Source organism: Cynocephalus volans, chromosome X (assembly GCF_027409185.1).
Source record: "Cynocephalus volans isolate mCynVol1 chromosome X, mCynVol1.pri, whole genome shotgun sequence".
NCBI classification, from domain to species: Eukaryota; Metazoa; Chordata; class Mammalia; order Dermoptera; family Cynocephalidae; genus Cynocephalus; species Cynocephalus volans.
In genome coordinates, this window is record NC_084478.1 from 108,297,536 (window position 1) to 108,323,929 (window position 26,394).

The 26,394-nt window shown below is 45.4% G+C and overlaps 1 protein-coding gene across 3 annotated transcripts in view; it reads right to left on the reverse strand.

The window, feature by feature from the left end:
• The window catches only part of PCDH19 (protocadherin 19), a 98,037-nt gene extending 77,890 nt beyond the window's left edge, over positions 1 to 20,147 (reverse strand). For 2 of the 3 annotated variants that reach the window (XM_063084306.1, XM_063084305.1), the window contains exons 1-2: positions 18,001 to 20,147; positions 13,873 to 14,200 (exon numbers count right to left, since the gene is read on the reverse strand). In XM_063084306.1, the coding sequence (XP_062940376.1) occupies positions 13,873 to 14,200; positions 18,001 to 20,147 (2,475 nt within the window). Of the gene's footprint in view, positions 1 to 13,872; positions 14,201 to 14,919; positions 15,061 to 18,000 lie in introns of all 3 variants that reach the window. The other variant, XM_063084303.1, reaches the window with a different exon arrangement.
• Between the last annotated feature and the right edge of the window lie 6,247 nt (positions 20,148 to 26,394).

Genomic DNA, 26,394 nt, shown 5'->3' on the forward strand with positions numbered 1-26,394 from the left:
TTTTCAAGAGTATACATGTGGGCAAGAAGAATGAAGGAAGAAAAAAATAGTTTTCATAACATTATTTCTCACATTTAAAAAGTAAACAGTAAAGAAAGGGGTTATTTTTAAATGTAAACCTTTATACCTGTTATCATCTGAGAAAGACCTCTAAGAAAAGAAAAATAAGAAAAACGAGCATGATTTGATTGAAAAGTGAAAATAAGAAACATATTTGGTCTGTCTCTCTTCAGGGTAACTTACACATACTGTGTATGCAACCACTTCGGCCCTTAATACTTATTGTACACTATAGTAATTAACTTTTTTAAGTAATTGCTTTTCTGGTCTTAAAAACAATACATGCTTATTGCAGAAAATTTGGGAAATTAGAAAAGTAGACTTAAAAGGTAAAAATCACCTGATTTCTTACAACCCAAGATAATGGTTAATGCCTTGGTTATTTTCCTTTCAGTCTTTTTTTCTATGTATATATATTTTTAAACTATTGCAATCAACCAATACATGGTGTTTTGTTTTCTGGTTTTTTCCAGTTAATGTATGTTATGCCATGAGCATTTTCCTGTGTCATTAACTATTCCTCAAAATATTATTTTAATGGCTTCATAGTATTCCAGAATATGTATATACCAAAATATATTTAGCCATTCAAACATTGATGATATTTAGAATATTTCCAATGTCTTATTTCTATAAATTATACTATGATTAACACCCTTGAACATGAATTTCTAAGTAGATCAAAAATTATTTCCTTAGGATAAATTCCAGAAGTAGAAATACTAGATATTTTAGGGCTTTTAATGTATATTGCCAAATTGTCCCCCAAAAAGATTAAATCACTTCTATCAGTTATACTCCATGTAGCAGTGTATCATAACCACACCCTTGCCATCACTGAGTATGTTTTTTAAATCTTTGCTAATTTGATAAGTAAAACTGACATCTTTCATGTCAAATTGTTGTCTGTGATTCCACTGAGGTGATAGATTGGAGAGAGAGTGTTGGGGAGACTTTAACTTCTATTTTATACACTCCTGTATTGCTTGGCTTTTTAGTAATAAGTGTGTATAATTTTTGCAATGAAAAATCATTAATGGCATTCCACTGCTACTATTCGATTACTGATATGGATTGAATTGTGTCCCCCAAAGTCATTGAAGCTTAATCCCCACTATAACTGTTGAGGGTGGGAAATCCTATTATGGTAATTGAAAGGCAGGACCTTGAAGAGGTGATTAGATTGTGAGGACCATGTCATTGTGAATGGATTAATCTATTTGATGGTGTAATGGCAGTCATGGGCATGGTACTGAGGGCTTTAAAAGGGAATGCATTGGGAGCTCTCTCTCTCTGTGCTCCACCATTCTGCCATGTGAGTCTTCTGTGTTACTGTCACCACCAAGACCTTCACCAGATGTGTTCTCTGGACTTTGGACTTCCCAGCCTCCCAAACTTTAAGCAATAAATTTTAGTCTCTTACTAACTACCCAGTTCCAAGTATTTTGTTACAGCAACAGAAATGGACTAATGCAATTACTAAGATTGAAATATTTTCATATGTCTGTTGGCCTTTTGCACAGCTTCTTTATGAATTACCTATTTGGGTCCATTTTACATTTTTTATATTGTGATGTTCGTGTTTTTACTGATTTGTAAGAGCTCTTTGTATATAAGGATATTGCTTAAATGTCCCCTTATCTGAGATGTCTTCCCTGTCCTTCCTAGAGTAATCCTCATTCTTGAAAGACCATGTATGCTTCATACTTTCTTAATTTTCTCCATATCAACACCTACATCTTATATATGTATTTATTATTTATCTCTGTCCATAAAAATGAAAATTCAATGGAAACAGGAAATTCATTTTGTTCACTGTTATATCCTCAGCATTTCAAATAGTGACTAGCATGTAATAAGCACTCTATAAATATTTGTAGAATTAATGAATTAATAAACATAAGTTCTTCAGAGAAGCAGAGTAGAATGGTGGTTGCCAGGACTTGTAGGTGGAGAAAATGGGAAGATATTGGTCAAAAGGTACAAAGTCTCAATTATGCAAAATAAGTTCTGTGGATCTAATGTACAGCATGGTGACTACAGTTAACAATACTGTATTGTATCCTTGAAATTTGCTAAGAGGGTATATCTTAAGTGTTCTCACCATAAAAAAAGGTAACTATGTAAGATGATGGATATGTTAATTAGTTTGATTGTAGTAATCATTTCACAATGATATATACATATCAAAACATCAAGTTGTATACTTTAAATACATACAATTTCTATTTGTCAATTATATTCCTAATAAAGCTGAAAAACAAAATTAATAAATACAGGTTCTTTGTCTGCTGTATAAATTTAAAATATTTTCCCAAGTTATGATTTATTTTTGATTTAGCTTATGATATTTTTGGTCATACAGACATTTCCAAATTTTATGTAGGCAGAGCTACTGTTATTTTTGTGTGTGTATTCATTTCCACTGCTTTTATGGTTCTAAAGTGCTTTTCAGTTTCAAAATTAGATGGATATTTATTTGTTTTCTTCTAATAATTTTGTTATTTGTCTTAATCTTTAACTCTTTAATCCATGTGGAATTTATTTTGTCATATAGTGGGAAGTAAAATCTTATTTCTTCCAACTGGCACAATTTAGTGAATAAACCTTGCTTTCCCCATTGACTTAAAGAAAATACGTTTAACTTCTCATCTTGTCTCCTCTGTGACAATTTAAGATATAAGGGTAGGTAGTGTTTATACTTTCTCTATCTCTCTCAGGGCTGAGTACAGGGCTGGTCAGTAAAGGACGATCTACAAATACTTGGAATGATGAATGGGTGGTATTTTCAAGCCACAGTAATTTTTTGAAAACAGCCTAACTACTACACAGTAAGTCTATTCACTAAAGCCTGGAGGCAAATCATCATAGAGGGCCAGGATTACCCAAAATAAATAAATACCCTTTTTATAAATAAATAAATATAGGGCACTATAACCACTGTAGAGCCAAAGTCATCAGTAACAAAAGATGCTCAATAAACATCTGACACTATGCAAAAGGAATTGCAGAAAGTTGGCCCTGCTCTCAAGGAGCTCCTGAAAATTATTTTTTAGGGGCTTAAAGTAGAACAGAGCTTCCCAAGGGCACCCAACTGACCTCCCCTTCCCCTCAAGTAGCAGTTGACTCCCTGAAAGAAATAGATTGTCTTGTTACAGACAACGCCCCAAATCCTGCTGAATGCAATCTACCAGCCTCCAATATGCATTGTGCTTAATAATTCTGAAATCAAATCTAGTTTAAAAGAAAATCTACCTCATTTTTGGCTCTCAAGCAAAACCCCAAGTGCCCTGTATATCGATTCTGTAGGGCTCAGTTAGCCTCCTATGGCCTGAAATTAAAAATAACAACAACAAAAATACATTTTTTTATTGAATTCTGGGTCTTTGCTGATAATCTATAGCAAACAACAAAATGAGCAAAGCCATGGTGAACTGCCTCTTGTGCCAACAAATCCCACAAAGAGAAAGACAATCAGTGAAATATATTGTTAAGCATGAATAGTAGCTAAAATATTTATCTCTGTTGCAAGGTATTAAAATGAGAAAACTTTCAAAGTGGAAGCTTCAAGCAATTGCATTAGAAGTTGCATAATTTGGTTAGACTGACCTTAGAATGGAATAAAAAGCTGCTTATTTCCATAATGTTGGCCTTCAATGGTATAAAAGGTTAGATAATTTATCATGATATACAAAACAGTTCTCAAGAATACCTAACTTAAAAAGGAGATCTCGGTGACTTCCAGCTCTGTGAATTTTTAGGTAGCATAATAATCAACCTAAATTATATTTAAGTGAATTTGTGTTCTCATGAAAGGTCTAGCTTGCTAGGCAAGAGGAGTACATCTCCTTCGTATCCATCCCTGGAACAAGTACAGACCAGCTGAAGCAAGGTTAGTACATTCATGCTGCCTTTAAGGCAGAACTCACATCGGACAGGAAGAGGTATTTGAATGGGGGAGGCTACTGAGTTTTGGCTTACTCACTCAAAACTCAGATTATGCACAGAATATGTTACCCTCATTTAAAAGCTAAAGGGCTATACCTATTATGTCACCCGTCATAGCTAAGTCCCTTGCCCTCACTACTACCTACAAATCAGTCATTGTCACAACATGGATGTAAACCTTAATGCAGTCTGCTATGTGAAGCCCTTCAAACCAGTGCTGCAAAAATTCACAGAATTACAAGCTGGAAGAGTGCTTGTAGATTCCAATCTCCGCACATATCATTCCAGGTTTGGTGCAGTTTGGCACTGGTTTGGATTTTTCAGAATTCTCGGTGTCTTGGATTCTGATTTCCTTAGTAATAACAGGTTTCAATAAACTAAAGCTCCTCTTTTACGAGGTCTTTAATTCTGTTTCTTCTGTTTTCTGGTGACCTCCTCTTCTACCCCAGTACTGCAGATTTTTAGATTGTTATCTTTGGGGATACAGTTACATGAGGTCACTCGCACATTAGAGAGAACTATCCTGATGCAGTCTACTAGACTCTAAGAGTGAGTAGAGCACAGTGTTGCAAGCATCACACACATTTTTTGATCTCATGCTTCCAAATATAACACCATGCACAGCCATAAACCTTTGCAGTTCCAGATTTTTCTCCACCTTCCATGATTTTTTCTTGAAGGCATCTGATGATCAGATGTGCAAAGCCCAAGTCCCTGAATGTCATTCCAACAATGCCCAGTGTGCCTTGTTTTACAAAAGCTTACCAGTGTTACAAGGCTTTGCTCTATCAGGCCACTATGCAATGTGCGGTTTGTGCAAAGGCAGTTTAACTTTCTTTCCATTTCAGGCATTTACTTATTGTATTTTTTACTGCAACAAAGCACACTGCTTTTTCCATTTCAAAAGTATTACCAGTAGAGGCAAAATTAGAAAGAATGACCTAAAGGTGTAAGACACACATCCCATTAGCAACCTCACAAGCCGTACAGAAAATTGGTGTTTCATACATAGCATTTGAGACTTGTTTCTAAAGAGCCATAATATCACAAATTGTATTGCAATTTAAAAAGTCAGACAAAATCCCACTATGAAAAAAAAAACATTATTCAATGCTAATGTCACCATGTTCTCTCCCCTAAGCTCTTAGGAAGAAATATTACCATTAACGTATTCCATCACTTGAAAGTCTATACTTCAGAAAATAGAAATTCACTAACCAAAGAAATGATCAGTACAGCAAGATCATAGTCAATACCAGTCTTGTGAGTGCAGTGTGCCTGTGTCCTCACCATGGCCTCTATGCCTAGCAGCACAGAGGAGGAAATCAGTCTTCCAACAAGCCATTCACCATTACCTATACCCAGATGCCTCTGCTCGTCCCTGCACTTCCAGAATCCTGCCTCCCTCAAGCATGTCAGGTTTCAAATATAAATGCTAGATTACAGGCATTTCTAGTTATAAGAAGAAAAAAAGTTGCTTAAAGGTTAAGCCAATCCCTCTGAATGCAGTCTGACAGTCTCTCTATTCATGCATCTCACTTAGAAAAAAATATGGTTTTATAGCAAACTACCTGTACACATAGGCAGCCCAAACCAGACTTCCTCAAGCCAAGTGAACTAAAGAAGAATAGTAAGGCTTACAATAGAATTATGCCCAAAAGAGACAAAAAGAGAAACCAAGCCTCAGAAAATAATTTCCAAGGAATTGAAAATATTCACAATAAGGTATCCTTATGCTGGGTTGTATCCACAGGAGTGATTATTTGGCTGCTTCCTACTCAGAACTCTCAATTAAAAAAAGTTTGGGGGCAATGTATCCTTACGCTATATCAAATTGGGGTGCCCTGGCCTCATATTTGGGGGATCACACCCTGCTGTGACTAGGCCTATGAACAATTCCTCAGGGAGGCAACAAGCAGAATGTCAGAGGGTGAGGAGGAGGCCCTGAGGACTTAAGATTGTAGATATGTGTACGATTAGCACAGCCTGTAAAGGTAAAGACTATCATCACAGAGGCAGATAAGTGAGTGAGAGGTGCAGATAAAGTTCGTGTTCTCTCTCTCTCTCTCTCTCTCTCTCTCTCTCTCTCTCTCTCTCTCTCTCTCTCTCTCTAACACACACACACACACACACACACACACACACACACACACTCCCCTAAAGAGGGGTCTGGCCTTTGGATTGAACTTATCTTCCCGCCAGCTTACACAGGGAATCCATTTTGTTCAGAAGAGCAAACTACACAATCTGAGAAGAGGTGCCCTTCATGCTCTGAAAATCAGATTTAGGAGTGAAAATAATCCAGAAAGCAGAGACCGCTAAGGCCAGTGCTGGTGGCAATGAGGGAGAGCAGCTTGCCACAGAACAGCAGCCAGATGGGGCCCAGTGGGAGAAGCTGAAAACTGGCCACCCTGGCACTCAGAGACTTAATGGAGCATCAGAAGACTATGCACACCAAGGCAGTGCTTAAGCATCTGACATTAAGAAGCCCTGGTGCGACTCTATGAACACAGGGCTCAAGGAGAACACAGGCTTGACACCGATCTTCTTGCCTGCCTCAACCCCAAATGGTCTGCTCAGAACTCTCGAGGGAGCTGCTCTTAGCACCTGTCTGTCAGTCTGTCTGTCTCACTCTCATTTTTTTCATTCTTAAACATAATTTTCTCCTTCCCCAAAGGCTGAATTTAAAGGAAAGTCTAAGAGAACCCTTTCATTTTCCAAAGTAATTCCCAGGCTCTCCTTAATCCAGGAAACCCTCATTGACCTGGGGAGCTTTCAGAACCTGGGACAGCAAAGCGAGAGCCATCTCTTTTCAGGAACAAGCTCAAGAGGTGAAGCAAAAAGTACCAAAAACATTCGTGGTAAGCCTCTGTTCTTTCAGCCACAGGCTTACAAATGTGGGGAGAGGAATAGGATAGGACAGGGGTAGCTGTAACATTTTCTTTCATTTTTTTAAAATCTGGAGCAAATATGAAACATTAATGTTTGTTAAATCTGGATGACATGTATCTGCCTTTTCTTAACTCTGTATATTTTAAATGTTACATAATTAAAATTTTTTTAATTAAGTGAAATTCAACCAGGAAAGCTAACCAATGAGAATTCAAGGGCCAGACATCTGTCAAGAGAATAATGAATTAGACCACCTTTCAAAGGTTTTGTAAATCATGTCAATGTTAAGAATCTCACTTTAAGCAAACAAGATATGTGAAAATCCAGACTTAGAAAGGCAATTGATTGGGAGTTTATTATTCCCATTATATAAGGACTACTTTATGAAAGAATCCACCACAGGGTTTCTTTGAATATAGAATGCTACCACTGTGGTTAACATGGGGTCTAATTTACAAAACACTCTCTGGCTGCACAGCTTTTCAGGAACACAACTACTATCAGAGGTATACCTGCAGGTCCTCCTGGAGAACTCAGTCGGGTTTTCTGTTACATGACAGAAGGCACGTGGAAGCTGCACCAGAGGAACTACTGTCGAGCAAACTGGAGTCTAGTTTGTGTGCCTGGGTGAGTCATTGGCCTTTTCTGTAACTCCATTTTCATACTTTCATTTCATAAAATGTAACTCCATTTCACAGTGGAAACACTGGCACCTTCTGACATCTCTTCCAGGAATGCTGTGGAGCTGTGTGGTCCTAGCCAATATTTTTAAGTAAAATACTGACCTACAGCAATTGAGGTTTCAGCATCATCAGGGCCCAAGCTCCCAGATCTGGCAGAGTGGCTCTCCCGCAGCTGCAGGGCTTTCCTTATCATTCCCCTGGGGGGACACAGGGAGGTGCTAGCAGCCTGCGTACACCCACCAGAAGCTGAGTGACCCCACTATGCAGCCCACACAAAAACCACTCGTAACTACACAACAGCCAAAGAGGAAATGTAACTTGAAGAGCATTTCCCTCTGCAAACAACTGATCCTCTGGGACTTTCACTTCAAGCCTCTCAATTGTTCGAAGTAAATGAGGCTCACATTAAAGGCCAGCCAGTCGCACATCAAGAAATCAAGCCTCCTCTCAGTGGGGGAAAATGGCCGCTCCAGAGCCGGCCTCCCACCTCTCACACACAGGCCTCTTGTACAAATGGCTTCATTTAGCCACATTTGAGACATTTGATCCAGCCAAGCTTGGCCTCCCCTAAGCCCTGGAAGCTAAGATACCCACGCAGAGGGGTCAACATCTGAAACTCCAAGCATACGCGTCAGATCCACTGCAGTGCCATAATTGAAAGACTCCAGTTTTGCCAGGAGGTGACTTCATTCTTTTTTAGTCCCCTAATTCCTAACAAGCAATCCCCCAGACCCCTAGCTTCAGCCCCTGGGCACAATATACCTAAGCCACAGCACAGACTGGGGCAAAGTTAGGGAGGGAGAGGTCTGCAGCTCCTTCCACCTTGTAAGTGTGACTGACACAGAGGAAAACCAGGTGGGGCCACTGGGACCCAAAACAAGTGGTCCTCTGATGAGAGAAATTCCAAAGCCTCAGAACCCTCCCTGGAAAATGTCCTGCCTCTAGCCCCCTGGAGAAATCTCAGGATCATTAGCAAGCGCTCTGCCTGAACTCAACTTTAGTGAAGGTGTATGGGGAGAGAGGTGATCTCTAAGGTAACCAGTTAATTGCCAATAAGGAATGATAATAATAAATTAGCAAATACTAATGTAAACTAACTCAGTTCTACAGCAGTTGCATGGAGACGACAGAAGAACTGTTTATTCTAGAACACATCTTGCAAGCAGATCCCCGCTGAGAAATGCACTGCTTCAGCTAGATGTGAAATGGGCCAGTAAGATACAATGTGGGCAATGGGTGGCCCTAGAATGTAAAAAAAAAGAAAGAAAGAAAGTAAAACCCACTTACTGAAGGGTTTGTCTGTTTGTTTTAATTGGAGAATTGGAGGTGGTACTTTGGGTCATTTCCATTGCTATCCAAACCAGCCTCATACCTGTTAATTTTCTCTAATGCTTTCTTAATCTGCTATCTGATAGGTTTGTGATTGTCCTTAGCCCAGAGCTTCACTCGAATCACTGCAAATCCCTAACTTTAAAATTGTTTTAGGGACCAAAGCATGCCGAGCTATTTTTTTCTTTCTTTTCATCTTTCTTCAAAGCCTAACTGATGTTTTGTTTTCATTATTTGCACTAGGATGGCCATGCATTCAGACTTTTTGTAAGATAATTGGAAGCATTCAATTTGGCCTGTCACACATGTCCTTGTTCTCCAAACTCTTCAACTGCTACTACATCGCTACTTATGAAGTTGTTGCATGAGTGACCATAGCAGACAGAGCACACCCACACGCCCCTTAGGATGTCTCATATCAAAGACATCTACAGTTTACTGGCAAAAAGTATAAATTGAAAGAAAGAATTCAAGATTCAGAATGAAACCAAAATCTAAATCCCTATATACCTATGGCTAGAATTCTGGAACTTCTTACCTACTATCACTTCCTTAGAGTTGTCAGCTCTGAAACATTCAACATCAGAAAACTAAAATTAAGAAATGCCTCACAAAAGAGACTGGGTGTTTGGGCAATTACGGCCCTCCTGAAGGCAGGAAGAGGCCCCACCCAAGTCTCCATTCCCAGTAGAAGAAATGAGCTGCATTTTCTTCCTACAGCAATGACCAGGGTCCAGATGACAAAAAGAATAATGCAGGAATGCTGATGTACAAAGGAATAACACTTTCCAGAATCTAGAGGCACCCAATAGGTACGGCTGCATTGCATAAGACTGGAAGAAAAATTTGCCATACTAAGGAGCCTCTCACAAAAATGGAAATATTGTTAGAAAAATCTTAGCAAACTGACAAGCCTGTTATCTTTCTTCTCCATTCTCCTCTTTCAACCTCCTTTCCTTTATCTTTACTCTTTTCTTCCTCTCATACACACATACAAACATGTGTGCCCCCCCACACACGTGTGCACTCGCATTCACTCACACATACACTAAGTATATGAACTAAATAAACCTGGATGCCAAGGAATGCAAATATCACCCTTCCATTTAAAATATTTAAAAGATACCTGACATCACTAATTTTACAAAAGTCTTCCCTTCCATAAACAGCAAAGGCATCCTCCACTTTCCTTTCTCAAATTTGTGTACAAAATCACAAAATCCATGTAGCTGATTTCCCGGCCAACACTGGAGGACAGGCAAATAATGATATACAATTCTACGCAGGATTATCTCTGCAGTACTAGAAGCTGAGTTCCAATTCTCTAGACTAGTGCAACATTCTCTTCACCTTACCTACTGAATGGTATTCAGAGTCACATTCCCTTTAGTTTCTAGAGCCAGCAATGTTTGGATGAGGCTAGGTTTGCACACCAATGAAAGAGCCACCCTCAGTTCAGCACCAAACCTTGAGAGCTACACAGTAAATCTTCATATAATACATGGCAGTGCTGCCATGGAAGGAGAAAGGTGTAGTACTGAGGAACCTACAAAGCAACAGGTGATTAGAAACTATTTTGTATTGCTTGCCAATGAAATCATTGTGGATGATCTTAGCTCCTCAAATAGAGTACGAACTCTCTGAAGGCAGAAGTTATGCCTTATACTTACTTGGAATCCCCACGGTACCTGCCACACAGCTGAACACATAGTGGATACTCCAGCAATGCTTACTGATTTGATCTAATGCCTTGGTGATAAATTTCAAAGTACGATGGAGTAGAAGCAGCACACAGTAGTTCTGACTCCGCTTGTCGATAGCGCCATTGCAAGTATGCCCTGTATATGACTCGACAGCTAATGAAGGGAGTGGGTTTGTCACAGGGCACCCCAGCAGAGGAACCTAATGTGTAGTGACCTTTTGTCTCAAACTGGAGAGTAAGAATGTGACATATGCTCAGGAAAGAGATGTTGTCCTGAATTGAAATTACCTGTCGACTTGTCTGTCTCCCTGTAAGCTCCCTGGGGTCAAGGATCAAGTGTTTTATTTTTGTATCCCCAGCAAGTAGTACAGTGTCTGGCACATTCTAAATGTGCAATAAATGTTAGTGGGTTGAATTAATGAACAGATAAAATAATGGTTTAATGAAATAATATGAAGAACAATGTAAGTGACATAATATGATTTAATAAAGAAATTTCCATAGAATCTTATATTTATCACATTATAGCACGTATCATTCCGTGCTATACTTGCTTAATAAATATTAATTTCTTGGATAGATTAAGTAATTAAGGAGGAAAATATAAAGAAAAGGTAGGAAATATACCGGGTTATTATTATCCTAGGAATGGAGAACGTCCCACTGCCCCCATAATAGCATTTATCACGCCATTTTGCAAGTCACCTATTTACTTGCTTGTCTCTCCCATTAGAGTGTGCACTTCTTGTCTCTTTCATCTCTCTAATACCAGAGCCTAAGGCAGTGTTTTACAAAGAGTAGGCACTCAACAAATATCAGTTGAATGACTGAATCAATTATTCCTGCTCTTCTATAGATTTCACTGAACCTACATATTCTGCCTAGTCTACATTCAGGGGCCTCTGGTATGGGAGAAAAGGAGAAGGGTCGGTTTCCCCATGCAGGACTTTGTGGCAGATGCAGGTTATGTGGCCTGGTCTATGCTCGGTTGTGAGTGGGCCTCTCTCTTTTCTGAATGTGTTAAATAAGGACAGCATCTGGCTTTGTAAATTAGGCACAGTATAACAACTGAGACTTTAAATGGCTTTTCCAAACAATTAAAGAAATACTTTGTTTCACTCTGCCGGTAGGAGAATCTCAGAAAGGACACCAAGATCTTAGGTAAACCATGCAGACATAGTCATATGTCTCCTGCCTCTCCACATATTTCATAGACACCATGGTTCACAATTCTCTACTGCCTTAAATTTATTGCATAAGTGATCTCCAGCCCTCAGGAGTCAATCCTTTCATCCGTCTCCACAAGCAACAGCACTGTCAGCAACTGAACCCACAACCTTGATGCCCTTCACCTCCATTGTTTAAATGACCAATATGAATAGTCTGGCCACACCACTTTGCAGGTCTTATCTGTATAGAACCAGCCTAAATTCCTCTTTGGTTATAAGATAAGTACCTAGGGAGATACATTCAGGTGTGCAAGCCATTGCAACAGTGATTCACCAATTGTCTCGAGAAGAGGTCTACCATTTTAGGGGCACCATTGAGCCAGACCCTTTACATTACACAAGTAATATTATTCCTTTGAACAACCTTGCATGATAGATGTGCCCATTTTGTAGATGAGGAAACGAAAACTCAAAGAGGTTCCATAGCAAGACGTGACACCCAGATTCAAAATATAGTCTTTCTGATTCCACTACACAGCACACTACCTCTCCCTCCCCATTGCTGAACTATTAGTGGTCCACAAGTAGTTTTCAAGTAGTTTATAGTCTGTTCCCTTCTAATAATTCACTGACATTAATAATTATAACTGAGTCTACTTAGCACAATACTGGACTTTCAATAAACCCTTATTTATAGAGTTACAGATGGAAAATATTGGTGCTTTTGTGGTGGGCAGAATACCATCAGCTGCTCATTAAAAGCACTGCTCTTTGGTCCCATTAATGCAGGTGGGAATTACTTTTCAAGAACTAGGAGAAGCAATCAATGTAAGTGGTCGTAAGACCCCTTTACTCTATGAAATTGATACAAATACTGTGAGGCCATTTTATGCATGCCTCATAGTCCAGGTATGTTGGGCTGAATTATTTTTGAGGCAGGAAGGAATCACTGAAACAGCACTCGCCAGGGAGTATGGAGCCCTGCGATCTAGTCCTCCCTCTCTTGAAGACCTGCTCTGTGAGTATGAGTAAGTCCCTTAGCATCTTTGGACCTCTGTTTCATCATCTACTGAAGGGCAATCCATCAAGCTACCTGATTGTGAGAATCAAACAAGACAATGGCTGTGAAGGTGCTTTGAAAAATGGGAAGTGCTCTTTAAGCGTCAGTGTTCCTTTCATCAGTAGCCCGGAACAGGGCATACGCCTCCCAGTGCATCAAATTTCCAACCAAAGAGGGACTTAAGGAATTCATGGAAAAATAAAATCAACTTCAGAATTGTTATTTATAGCCTTCCACCCAGCTACCCACCAGACATCACCCACATATCACCCTAGTACCCTGAAATATTTTAATAGCCAGCAAACATCTGACCACCATCATGTTTTTTTTAAGTGTTTCCATTTGAAAACATTCATTCCCAACAAAGAGAAACATAGCTAACTGAAATGCATAGCTAATTCCTAAAATTTTCATTATTAGTAACAGTTTCAACCTCCTCAACTGTCAGGCATTACCACCGGAACGGCTAAGACATAGCAAAGTGGCTTTTTAAGTTTTTTGCTTGCTTCCCTTTAACCAACCCATCCATATTCTCAGCAAGATGCTAGAGAACAGTAGCATGATGAAAGAAAAAGCAAAAGAAGGCTTTAAGAGGCTGAGTCACTCTCACACTGGGAAACTGGCCCCTGAGCGTGTGAGCATTAGAGGGTTTTATCCCTTTTCAACACTACTTGGTGACTCTTTCTAAGCCACAACTGGCATACTGGTTCCAGTGGCTGTCAAGCACACCATATTTGCAACAGGTGAAGCAAACTTGCATTATGCTAGGACACCACACAGAGATTTCAAGGGCTCAAGACCCCTGGGGTTCCCACCCAAATACTCACTCCTACACAAAGGCCAAATATCCTGGGTTACCCTTTGCCCAAAGAAGCACTGGCAGCAAACTCTGAGTATGGAAATGGGCTTAGACAGAGAAGGTCTCCCACCCCTGCCAGGGGATGTTCCAGAAGAGGGGCCCATGGTGTCCAGCAAGCAGCTCAAGAAGGAGGTCTGGAGGACCCCACAGAGCCACTCAGCTGCACTCACCTCGGGCAGAGGCGCACCGTTGATGATCAGGTCTGGCTGCTGGGGGCCCTGGCTATTGAAAGAGTGGTGGTAGATGTGGTTGGCGCTGGTATTGCGGGTATTCTGGTTCTCCACATTCAGGAAAGTGCTCTCAGAGCGGCGGCAGCCCAGGGGCAGTGTCTGCTGGTGATAGTCGAAATAGTTGAGGGACGAGGTCAGGGAGGAGCAACTGACAACGTTCATCTTGTCTGTCTCCTCCACATCCCGGGGTACCAGGCGGATGTCATTCTTGCTGATTTTTTTCTTCTTGCTTGATTTCTTTTGATGCCCATAGGAGTACTCAGCGATTCTGTATGACAGAAAAGGCAGCATGAGTTGCTAACACCCTCCCAAACCATGAACTGATTAATAAACATTAAGCACCCCACAGGGTCGCACCCCATCTCCGCTCCAGCTCTTTATTCTGGCGCATTACATCATCGGGTTTCTCCCTGTGCTTTTTACATGCGAAAACAAGCTGAGGGCCATAAAGTTTTCATATTAAACATAGTACCCTCCTACCACCACCACCACCATCACCACCACCACCACCACCCACTCCCCGAAGAAAAAAGTTTCTATATTTTGGATTTGGAATTTTTCATTGTGAGTGGCCAGTGAGCAGGGGTGAGGGGACAGGGACATGGAAAGTTGAGCCTATGGGAGAGAAAGCATGAAAATGCTCAAATCTGGAGCTTCCCTGGAACCCAAAGGAACTCCTGGGTGAAATAAAAAGCAAGTCTCAATTTAACACAAGAGGAGATAGAGGGAAATAAAAAATAATCCCCTTCCAGTTTCTCCAGGCATTTGCCATGTGGCAAACACCTCGATCAGCTTCCTCTATGACTGACCTGATCAGTTTTGGACTGGTGGAGATCAGAACCCAGCCTTTGATGTCTCCTCAGCACCTCTCCTCCACACCCTCCTCCCTACCCTAACCCGGCTCCCTCTACTCTCCACCCCACCCCCTCCTCTCCTAGAGAAACCTGGTAGCCAAACCCATTTGAATGAGGGGAAATGCCTTTTTACCTCTTTCCCCTTAGGCTCACTTTCTCCTCTGCCTTTTTGTCTTGCTCCTCGCTAATGGGAGAAACCGAGATGCAATGCAGACACTTGCTGTTTTGTCCTTTTATAAAACAGCCGAGGAGACAAGTGATGGTTAAACAATTACTGCAAAGGAATTTAAAGGTTAGTGCATTCAGCATCCTTCTCCATTCAGGTGTACCTACAAGCAGCTGTGCTGCAACTGGAACATAAAGAGCTCAATTTAATTAACACTGACACAGACCCAGCCACGTGCACCAAAGACACCAAGCATTAAGAGACTTGTCAGAAGAAATACATTAAAATGTAGCCAGATTCTCAAAGTCATTTATTACTTTGCACATAGTGATTGAGCTTATTGTTTGGAAATTCAATTTCTGGACAATAATCAGCAAAACAATAGGGTTAATAAATAATACAGGTTGATCTTTACAAGGGAAAGACTGTGCCTGTATTCTTGCTTGACAAAGCTAATTGTCTGAATACAAAAAAGGAGCCCAATTCAAGCAGCAATTGCAGATCATCTTGCAAGTCTCATAAATGAATGCATTTCAGGGAGAGGCTCTGCGGAGGCCAAGAACAAGAAACCTCTGCCTAATCACATGGAAAGACATGATCCTGGACTTTAGGTTTCTAAAAAGTCTGAGCAGATGGAGAGATTGCACATCTACAGAGGCAAATTTTTGCTCTGTCCCTAGGATCTACCTAGAGCTAAGCAGTTGGGTTCCCCTCACCCTTTCGCTCTGTGCCCAGACAGACTTGCAGTGATGGCAAGCTGATGCTTCTGGGGCTTGGGAGCAGATAAAATCCCCCAAACCCCAGGACTAGGGTTGATTTTCCTTTCTAATCTGTTTACAGACTCAATGGGCAGTTCTAATCATTTTGTTTATCCATGATGGGTAAGTTTGGCAATGTCCCATCCAATTATTCAGCTGAGGCATTCATTGCACAACCCTTTCAGTATTGACCAATTATTTAGTAATACTGTACTTGATTAATCCCAAACCATCACAGGGAACAGAGCGCTTTACAAAATACACATTTGGGCGAAGTTGGGGAGCACTGAGGTTTGCTTCACCCCACCCCCCAATTCAAATGCTCTCCTCCCTGTTTAATGATTTCCCTGGCAAGCTCTCAGAAAGAGCTCTCATTTCTAGTCATACATCACCAAGAGGTGGCAAAGCCTTCAATCTTTGTTTCAAGCTGATTTCTTTTTCATCAAGGAAAGCGTCTTGTGCATTTACTTTATACTGAGAAAATGGCTTAAAAGGAGTCCCCCCTATCATTATCTCTATATAAATAAAATTTTATTGACCCCACATTTTTCTCCTATAAAAATCGTCATTGGCAGTCACAGGTTTCACAAGAGTAATATTAATTTCCATTTCTCCCATCTGAAATGACTCAGTGCTGAAGGAAAGAAAAGTCATGGCCATTTCACTAGTAACAGGATTAAAGCATTTATGAGGCATTGCAGCTGCTCTTTTATGGCACCTGATTGATATTCATGTGTGGTTAGCATTTGTCTACTAACTTGTGTAATGCAGAGAATAGTAAAAGGGAAACAATAATTGCATGGCTGTTACATATTCAGGGGGCTCTGATTCACAGAAGTGTGCATTTCAGATGGTGTCAAATATAAATCGGACCTACAGGAACATATTTTGACTGATCAACATGCAAGCACAAGTGGCACAAAAAACACACTGGATGTGTAGGTGTGTTGAAAGCACACACACACCTTCATTGGAAATAGCAGCATCATTCGTTTTCAGCAAACTAAAGAAACAACTTTTTTTTCAACCGTTTCGATGAGACACTGCTGGAAAAAATTAAATGTATTATAATAAATTGGAAAAATTACATATATTATACTAAGCTGGAAATGCTAAGACTTATTTGCTCTATCCAATTGTAAGGAAGGACTTCAGCAAGACCTTCTAATGTGCTTATCAAGAAATCTTTAAAAAAAATAGTATGTGTCATTTGAGTTTCCACATTTCTCTTCTCTTCTCTCCTCTCCTCTCCCCTCTCTCTCTCTCTCTCTCCTCCTCCCTCCCTCTCTGCCACACACACACACACACACACACACACACACACACTTCAAGAGAAACTGTTAACACAATAGCCCATAGTGACATCCACTGGTAGCAACCAGATCTTAATGCCACAGCCCAGTCCCACATTAGAGGAAAGCACCATCAACTCCAGAAGACTGCTATTTTTAGTGAAACATCTGGAGGCAAAGTCTTGTCCCTCACTGGGATGTTTGGTCTCCACACCACCAACCAGCCAGATATTTGGAAACATACAGATATCTGAAAGAATTTCACTTTATATAACCAGATGTTTGGGTACCAGATACAAAACAAGCCAAGAATAGACTAAAACACTAATCACCTGCTTCCCCACACACTCCTCTTCTCTCTTCCCCCTACTCTCTGTTTCCCGTCTTAGACTCCCACTCTGAGTCTCTTTCCAGAGTTTATCTCTCTGCAAGAGGACGGGGCAGCTGCTAGCACTCCCTCTCTTTTCAGTACCTGTCCCCAAAACACTGTGACCCTGAAAATCAAGTTGGGGTACTTGGTGATTTTGCTGAAAATATGAATCCATCTTAAACTTTCTCTCTCTCTCTCTCTCTCTCTCTCTCTCTCTCTCTCTCTCTCTCTCTCTCTCTCCCCCTCCCTTCCTCCCTCCCTCCCTCCCTCCCTCCCCTCCTCTCTCTCCCTCTCTCCCTCTCTCCCTCTATCTCATTTTTGTCTGCCATAAACTTCGTGGAGACAGCTGTGCAAATTTTAAAATGATAATTGCTTTTCTGCTCATCATCATTATGTGACAGAAATCTATTTGAACGGTAAATGATTGTCTTCCAGCAAATTGTCAGATCAAAAGAATTGATCAACTTGGACTGTCACAAACTTTTCAACCTCCAAAAAGAAGCGCTGTAAGTACGCTGCATGCATATAAGTAAGAAACAAAAGCACTGGGATTTTCACACAGAGACAACAGATATGCACACTTTATTCACCCAAGACACCGAAGGAAAGAAAGAAAAGTTGGCTTTACCTGCAGTTGTAGGTCCGGATTTCTTTGTTGTCTCGCTTGCACTTGATTGCCACAAAGATCATAGTGATAAAGAGGATGCCCGCAATGGAGCCCAGGGCGATAATGAAAATCAGGGACAAGTTCACTGAGCCCATTGACTCTTGGGCATCCAGAGCGGGGGACAGGTAGATTAGGACGAGCGCAGAGGCAGACAGAGAAGTCTTGCCGTGGTCGTGGGCCACCACAATAAGCTCATAGGAAGCCTTGGAGCTCTCGCCGAAGGTGCGGGTGGTTCTGACTTCGCCATTGACGTGGTCTATTTCAAAGAAGCCACGGTCGCCCTCAGTCATGTCATAGGTGACTCGGCCGTTTTCGCCTTCATCATAGTCATCTGCCTTGACAACGGTCACCAGGTAGCCTATGCCAGAGTTGCGGGGGATGTAGACCTCAGCTGTGCCGTTGATCAGGGGCGGGGCCGTGATAACTGGAGTATTGTCGTTGACGTCGAGGATGATGACCCGCACCGTGGCATTGCTTTGCAACGAGGGCAGGCCGCCATCCTTGGCCAGCACCTTGAATTCGAATGCCTTGGTCTGCTCGTGGTTGAAGGATCGCAGGGCATAGATGTCGCCCGAGTTGGGGTTGATGGAGACATAGGTGAAGACAGGCATGTCCCGCACCTGCGACGGCACGATCTGGTAGGAGACACTGCCATTGAGACCCAGGTCGGGATCACGGGCAGACACAGAGAGGAGATAGGCGCCAGGCGTGTTGTTCTCCTGCACAATGACCTGGTAGTAGGGCTTGGAGAAGTGCGGGTGGTTGTCGTTTTCGTCAGTGATGCGCACGGTGAAGGACTTGGCACTCTGTAGCATGGGCACGCCGCCGTCGCGCGCCTGAATCGTGAGGTTGTATTGGTCGTGCTGTTCGCGGTCCAGCCGTCCGTCCACCAAGATAGTGGAGAAGCTCTCGTATTCCTGCAGTCGAAAGGGCACGTTGCCCAGCAAACGGCACTGCACGCGTCCATTGAGGCCTGAGTCTCGATCAGACACCCTTACCAGGGCGATCACGTAGCCCGGGGGGGCGCTCTCGCTCACCTCCACAAGCTCGCTGTTGACCGACAGCAGGTTGATGACCGGCGGGTTGTCATTGGTGTCCAGCACACTGACGGTGACCTTGCAGTGTGCTGGGATAGAGTTGGGCCCCAGGTCCTTGGCCTGCACGTCCAGTTCGTACACGTGGCCCTCTTCGTAGTCTAGGGCACCAGTGACCGTGACTAGGCCACTGTGCGGGTCGATCTGGAAAAGCTCACGCGTGCGGTCGTTGACGTAGCCATAGAAGGAGTAGACCACCTGGCCGTTGGTGCCCTCGTCTGGATCGCTGGCATTGAGGCGGATGACGGGTGTGTTGGGAGGCGAGTTTTCTGGCACGCTCACCGCGTAGGTGGACTCGCCAAACACCGGGTTGTTGTCATTGGAGTCGGTCACCTTGATATTGAGGCCAACGGTGCCCAGGTGCGGCGGGTCACCGCCGTCGAGCGCAGTAATGCGAAAGCTGTAGTGCGACTGTGTCTCGCGGTCCAGGCTCTTCTCCACCACAAGTTCAGCAAAGCGCGAGCCGTCGCCGCGCGTCTTGATCTCCAGGCCGAACAGCTCGTTGGGTGTGAGCTCGTACGTCTGCACGCCAAAGCTGCCTGAGTCCGGGTCGTAGGCGCTGTCCAGCGGGATGCGAGTGCCCGGGCTGGCCGCTTCCGAGATCTCCAGCTCTATCTGTGCCGCCGGGAAACTGGGAGCGTTGTCGTTCAGGTCCTTGATCTCCACCTTAATCACGCAGATCTCCATTGAGCTGGACATGACCTCGAGCGAGATGATGCACTTGGGGCTCTGGCGGCACAGCAGGTCGCGGTCGATCTTCTGCTTGGTGACCAGCAGGCCAGAGCTGGGGTTGATGTCCACCAGGTGCGGAGCCGAGTTGGACACCACGCGGAAGGCGGAGGCCTGCCGGGGGTCCAGCGCGAAGCCAGCATCCCGCGCGTCCTTGGCCACGTTGGCGATCACCGTCCCGGCGCGCTGCTCCTCTTCTACCGAGTACTTGAGGTTAATGAGGGCGGCCGCCTGCGTCCACAGTACAGCCAGCAGCAGCAGCACCGGCAGCAGGAGCGACTCCATGGCTGCGCGGGGCTCTGCCTGGCCTCGCCTCTCCACACCCCTCCGAGACCGACGCCGCCGGCGCTCCAGCTTCCCGCCGTCTCGGGCCGCCTGTTGCGCGCACCCCGTGGCCCCGGAGGCCTCGGGAGGAGTCCCGCCCAGGGCGGCCCGGAGGCGCGGGGGGGAAACCCGCGCCGGCTCCAATGCTGAGGTTGCGTTGGACTCGGCGGGGGCTCGCGGGGGGCTCGGGGGCTCCGGGGGGCCGAAGGAGCGCCGTACGGCCCCGAGCCCCCTCTCTCCAGCCCGGCTACTCAGTTTTCTCCCTTCAAAGTTAGCCGGGTGCGGCTGGCCGCAGCGGCTCAGGGCTGCGGGTCTGGCGGCGTTTGCGCGGCCCAGACGACGCGTTGCTGAGTCCGAACCGCACTTGGGGCGAAGGCTGGGAGGGCGGTGGGGGCGCAGCCTTTCAAGCACTGTCTGGCCCGCCGCGATGCACCGGCACTGGGGCTGGCGAGCGCGTTGTCTGTGCACCTGGCATGCGCAAGGACCTCCCCCCAGCGCTCCCGGCTCACTGCAGAGAGAAGACCCGCCTGGAACGTGCCCTCCGGGATCGGGGGGGGGGCACAGTGTTCTCTTCGAGGCTTGATGGAGAGAAAGGGTGGTGGCAGGTGGGAGTCTGAGTTGCTGGCAAGAGCCGGGAGTGCCCGGGGATCTGGCTGAGCTGGATGGCGGTCCCGGGGCCGGCAGAGGAAGGGGGATGGGAAAGAGGCTGCCGAGGCGAGAGCGCGCTCCCTCGCGCTGAGGCTGGCTTCGGAGGGCTTGGGGGACGCGTCTTTCCAGGATCCGAGGTGGGCGCGGAGTCTCCCCCACAGAGCAGCTGAGAGGCTGCGGGTGTTTGCGTCTCGGAAATCAAAGTTACCAACGCAGCCCCAGGCTCCACGTCAAGTTTGTGAAAACGGGAGATGGCAATGTGTCCAAGAAAATCAAAGTCCCGGTCTTTCCAATAGCCCAGGGAGGGCGGGAAATGGGAAGGAGGGGAGAGGAAGCGACAACAGTACCGGCCAGGAGAGGCGGGGCCGCCGCCGCGGATACCCGGGGCTTCTCCTCCTCTCTCGGTTTGGGCTGGGGTGTCGTTCCAAGGGCCGCCGCCGCCGCCGCCACTGCTGCGGGAGGAAGCCCTCCTAGCTCAATCGCATGTCGCTGTGGTCCGCCTCAGGAGCTGCCACGGTCGACGGTTTTGTCGCCACCAAAGTTTACTTGCGGGAGCGTCTTGATTCCATCCTCCAGAAGAGACGCTGGCCGCGCTGCATTGGGCTCCCTCCCTCCCGGGCGTTCGCGCACTCGGGAGGTCTGTCTCGTCTGTCTTGCTCTGTCTGTCTCGGGTTGTGTTTCAATGTGTGAGAGAGAGGAAGAGTGAGTGTGTAGTGAGGGGAGTGTGAATGTGGAGTATGAGCGAGCAGGAGGCGATGGGTTTGAGGTGGGAGGTTTCGGATCTCGGATGAATCGGTTCAGCCGGAATGCCACGGAGCGCAACGCGCCAAGGGTCCGCACCGGGCTAGGGACGCGGGTGCCAGTGCCCCCCGGGCAAGCCGGGGATGGTGCGCGGGAGCTGTGCCGCCGTCTGCGTCCGCTCGTCTGTCTCCCCCCTGCGCCAGCTGCCCCCGCTACTGCTGCTGCTGCTCCTCCCGATGCCGCAAACTACTGGCAGTGGAGTCTGTAGAGAGCCTGAGACAGCCTGAGCTGCGGAGCCCGGCTACGCCAGGCGCTGGCCAATCAGCGCGCCGCCCAGCGGGCTCCGGTCTCGGGGCGGGGCCAAGGCGCGGGAGGCGGGGCCAGGCGGAAACTTACACACCGGTGGGAATGAGTGGTACCCCAGCTTGCGGAGCCCGGGTGGGAGTCGGGAAAGGCCGGACAGGCGGGCGAGGCAGGGGCAAGAGGGCAGGGGGGAGCGGGGAGCAGGGAGCGGGCGTGCTAGTGCTGCGGCAGAGCCTGACCGGGAAATGCGCGCCTCTCGTGTTTGCAGAGATTGCAGGAAAGATGAGAAGGATCTGATTCTCTTGGCGTGTTTATCTTCCTCGCATATCTTCATATCTTGAATATAATATTTATATTCACCACCACCACCACTACCACCACCCCACCTTTGTCTCTTCGCCCTGGGTTTGTCTGTTTCTCTGTTTTCCTCTCTTCTTCTCATTCTCGGGTAGTAGAAGGAAGAAAGGGAAGGAGAAAGCGCCCCTGAGGTGGTCATTCATCCGGCTCTTGGCCGGTGCGTCTTCACTTCAGCCGAGAGCTACGGCCGCCATCCTCCCGTACCCTCACCCCCATCGCTCCTCCCGGGCAGATGCCGCACTTCCCCGTGCACCCCGCCCCCCGCGAGGCCCCTGGCCCCGTCCGGTTCTCTCTAGTCTGTTGCTTGTTAATCTATGGCGCAGGAACTGAGCCGCGGCGGGGGGGGGGGGGGGGGAGGTGGCTGGACACATTTTGTTGCCCCTCACCCCACCCTGTTGGAGAATTTAGTTCCCTATAAATAAACTGTACGTTTGAGAAGAGCGGGTGGAGCAGACGCCGCTGCGCTGCGCCGCGCCAAGCCGGGAGAGCCCGCAGCCCAGCGGGAGCTGTGGGGCGGGCGCGCCGTCCACGTAGGTCGCCAGCAGCTGGGAGCCGGCGCCGGTGTGCAGGGCGCCCCAGCCCTCCCACGGGGCTTCGGTCCCAAGGGACTGCCAGCTCCGTTTGGGCTGCGGTGCCGGCTGCGGCGTGTGCCAATGCTGGGAAGCAGGAGGCCGGCGTGGCTAGGGCTGACATCAAGCTCAGCCTGCCTTCTGGACTGAAGGCACCCTGGGGACAGAGGGGGACTCCTCCCCGCTCCGATCTGAGGCTCTTAATTAAGGTCACCGAAGAGAAGAATCAAAAGCACCCCCGCTGAACAAGTTTCTCACCCACCCACCCCACCCCCCGCGTTATAGATTGGGGGTGGAGAAGTGGCTCCTGAATTTACAATTCCTGGAAGAGTAAAAATCCTTTCTGAGTGAGTCGTTTCGAATATTTGGGAGTCTTGGGTGAGCAAACTCACAATTAACCCAGCGACATTGGCCCGAGCCTGTGGGCTTAAAATGAGACTCGCGTTCCCCCGTTAAAAAAAAAAGAAAAGGAAAGGAAAAAGGCATTTGGACACATAATGGGTTTTCTCAAAACTGCCATCTTCTTGCAGAGAGCAACCCAGCTGCTTTTAAAAATATTTCTCCTTCCAAGGGGAGCTAGTTTAGCAGCCTTTACCTTGGCGGTCGGAGGGGGGAAAGATTGCTTCCTCCTATAGGAAGGAATTGTTTCGCGAGTGAGGTTGCGACTCTCTGAACGTGCAACCGAGGCCAAGAGGGAGAGCGCGGGGAGCCTTATCCACTTTCCTCGTGGGGGTCGTTTTGCTCTTTCACATTAGGATGCAATTCAGCCCAGAACATCAGGGAGAAAATCAAGGCAACTGCAATGAGTAGCACTTAATTTTGGTCATTTAGAGCTGTGGGTGGACTAGCAGAGTGGTGGCTTGAAGGAGCCCAGTGGCCCGCCTGGTTTTCTGCAGACAAGATTGGAGAGATGGGCAAGTAGTGGGGGTGAATGACAACATGGCAGGCAGCTCGGGCGCACCTCGCGGGCTCCGCGAAAGGAAGGGTTCCATTTGATTTATCACAGTTATTTACCTTTGATGTCAGCGAGTGGGAATGAAGTGCATCTTGGTCTAATTAAAAAGGCCTAAAAAGGCATTTGAAATGAGTTCGCTATCTGATCACGGGATGTGAGTTCGGCGTTTGGCAGGTTTCTAAAATATTGCTTGGACTATTTAAACAGAACAATTAGCAGCATGCTAAAATGTTTGCTTGCTATGCTTAGAAGCTTTTAGCTGTAAAGTTTAAGGCGATCTGTTCCCCTTTAAGTTAAAAAAGGATGATGCTGCTTCCTTGTGGCGAAGGCTGTCAGGAACCCGCTGATCAATAAAAGTAAACTGGCGCCTCTACGGCTTGATTGAGCGGGAGCAAAGAGTCTGAGAAGTAGTCTCGGCCATTAACAATCCCCCAGGTAACGAGAAATGGAAGAATTACTCAGGTAAAATGATTAACATTGCCGTGGCATCTGAAAAGATGCACACAACAAGATAAGAAGACTGCGGACCTCTTACCTTAGGGAGTGCTAATAGAATGTCTATATTTTGCTGTCTTTTAAAGATAAATAGAAGAATTCAATTCATGTACAATGTCATTACGTTTGTAATTGCAATCACATTGTAAAGACATGTTCTGCATTTGAAAAGACAAACGCTTTTCACTAAGGTAATGGCATAGTGTTCCTTGCTTCCTTCTGGCTGCTCACATTCCTGGTGCCCCTCTTTTCTAAACAGAGCACCCAAGTACTTCCAGCTAGCCAACTACTTTTACAGAAGCCAGATGCTGAGGGGGGCAGGGGCTATGCCCATGCTTTCATTCTTTTCCATTACTCCCCACCCCCGAGCTCGAAGTGGCAGTTACACCCCCAGCGCCCACACACAAAACAGCTCTTCCATCCCCCTGTTTATTTCTATAGATAATCCTAACACCTTCGGCTCTCAAAATCTCTTTTTTTTTTCCTCTTTCTCTCTCTCTAATGGGCACTCTTCATCATTATACTCCAACAATGCTATTGGCTAAATGATTGGCCAAAAACACCTTCATGATTTAGAATTTATTAACTAACTGAATAAAACCACTCTGCATGTAGATGATAAAAACAAAAAGAAAGTTCTCTCTGTTTTAGCTTCCATTTACTTCAATCCCAGAAGAGAGCCCCACCTCCTCAGCCTCTTTAGAGACACAAGAGGGACATCTAGTGACCATCATCAGTATTTTTTATCCAACTGCTGCCGAGAAACATTAGGCCCTGGATACCAACTATGGTGCTATGCTGCCTGCGACAGCTCTCCAGGCCAAGGCAGCTCCTTGGGCCACTGAGGCCAGAATCAAAACTGGTAAAAAGATTTTGTGTCTTTAAAATTTTAGCCATGCCACTACAACAGTGCTGAATGGCAATAGAAAGAGAAGACCAAAATGGGGAAATCATTACTATTAAATCAAGTCAGTATGTGAGAGTAATTCTTGCTGCCCCAAGCTTGATAACGGTAGGGTAAAAGGTTTTGTTCAAAAACAGTAAAATTGACAGTAGGAACTAAAGATACCAGGATACAAGGGACTGTAGTACTGATAAGTTTAAGGGAGATTCCTGAGATGTTTTTAAAAATGTTTGTTTCCAATTCCAAGGAGAATAGCCTTCAAATATATTCCAGTCCCTTCTAGAAGAAGAACTAGGATAAGGTAATCATGTTGACAGCTTCCTAAAATTCTGTTCCCTTCTGCTCAAAATAATCACCCAGTTTCTAGTTAGTCCCCCCATCACCTTCCCCACTGTCTCAGGCAGCTCAAGGAAAGGCATCAGGAGCAGCAGTCAGGGATATGGGCCTGCTGGGCAGGGGTGGGGTGCAGTTTCCACCATCCTGGATGCTGTTTCTGACCCTTCTGAAATACCAGGAAGACTGGGGAAGGGTGCCAAGAAAAGTCTTTGAGGTCCCTTACACTATTTCCTCCTTCTTCCTCCAAGTTCCATACCCATTCCCACACTGTGACTAAGGATAACAGTGACAGCAGGGTGCTATAGCAGATAAACAGAGTAGAGAAAGTGTTCCTTAAGTGCTAAAATTGTTCACTATGGCCCTGACACCTGCCTTTTCCACGAAAAATGAGAGAGGTGGGGGACAGTGGGAAAAATGAGACTGAAAGAGCTATTAGTCACTCCAAGTCTTCCCATTTTGACAAGACCAGCATCCCTGAAAAAGTTATGTCCAAACCCCTTCCATACCTTATCCTCTCTCTTAGACAGCTTCCCATAAGACCAAACCTCTGCTGCTGCCAAACTTATAACTGTCCCTAAATAAACACACATCATGAAGACCATTTAATTAGCAAAGGGTAAATCAGCAGATACATTTCAATAAATCACACTGTTCTCTAACATTTTCTGTGTTACCCTGCAGTGATTACCTGTGATGTTTCGACAGCACCATTTGGGCTCTCAGCATTATTGCCTCAATCTTTGCATGTGAATTCTCTCCAAGTGGATCCCAAATGCTGGTTTCTTAGGTGCAACCTCATGCCAACTGTTACTTTTCCCCACCACCAGCACTTTTAAAAACAGAAAGCTCTCCGTTCAAAGGCACTCTGATCAGATCATGCCCAGCCCTCCCACTGCTGCG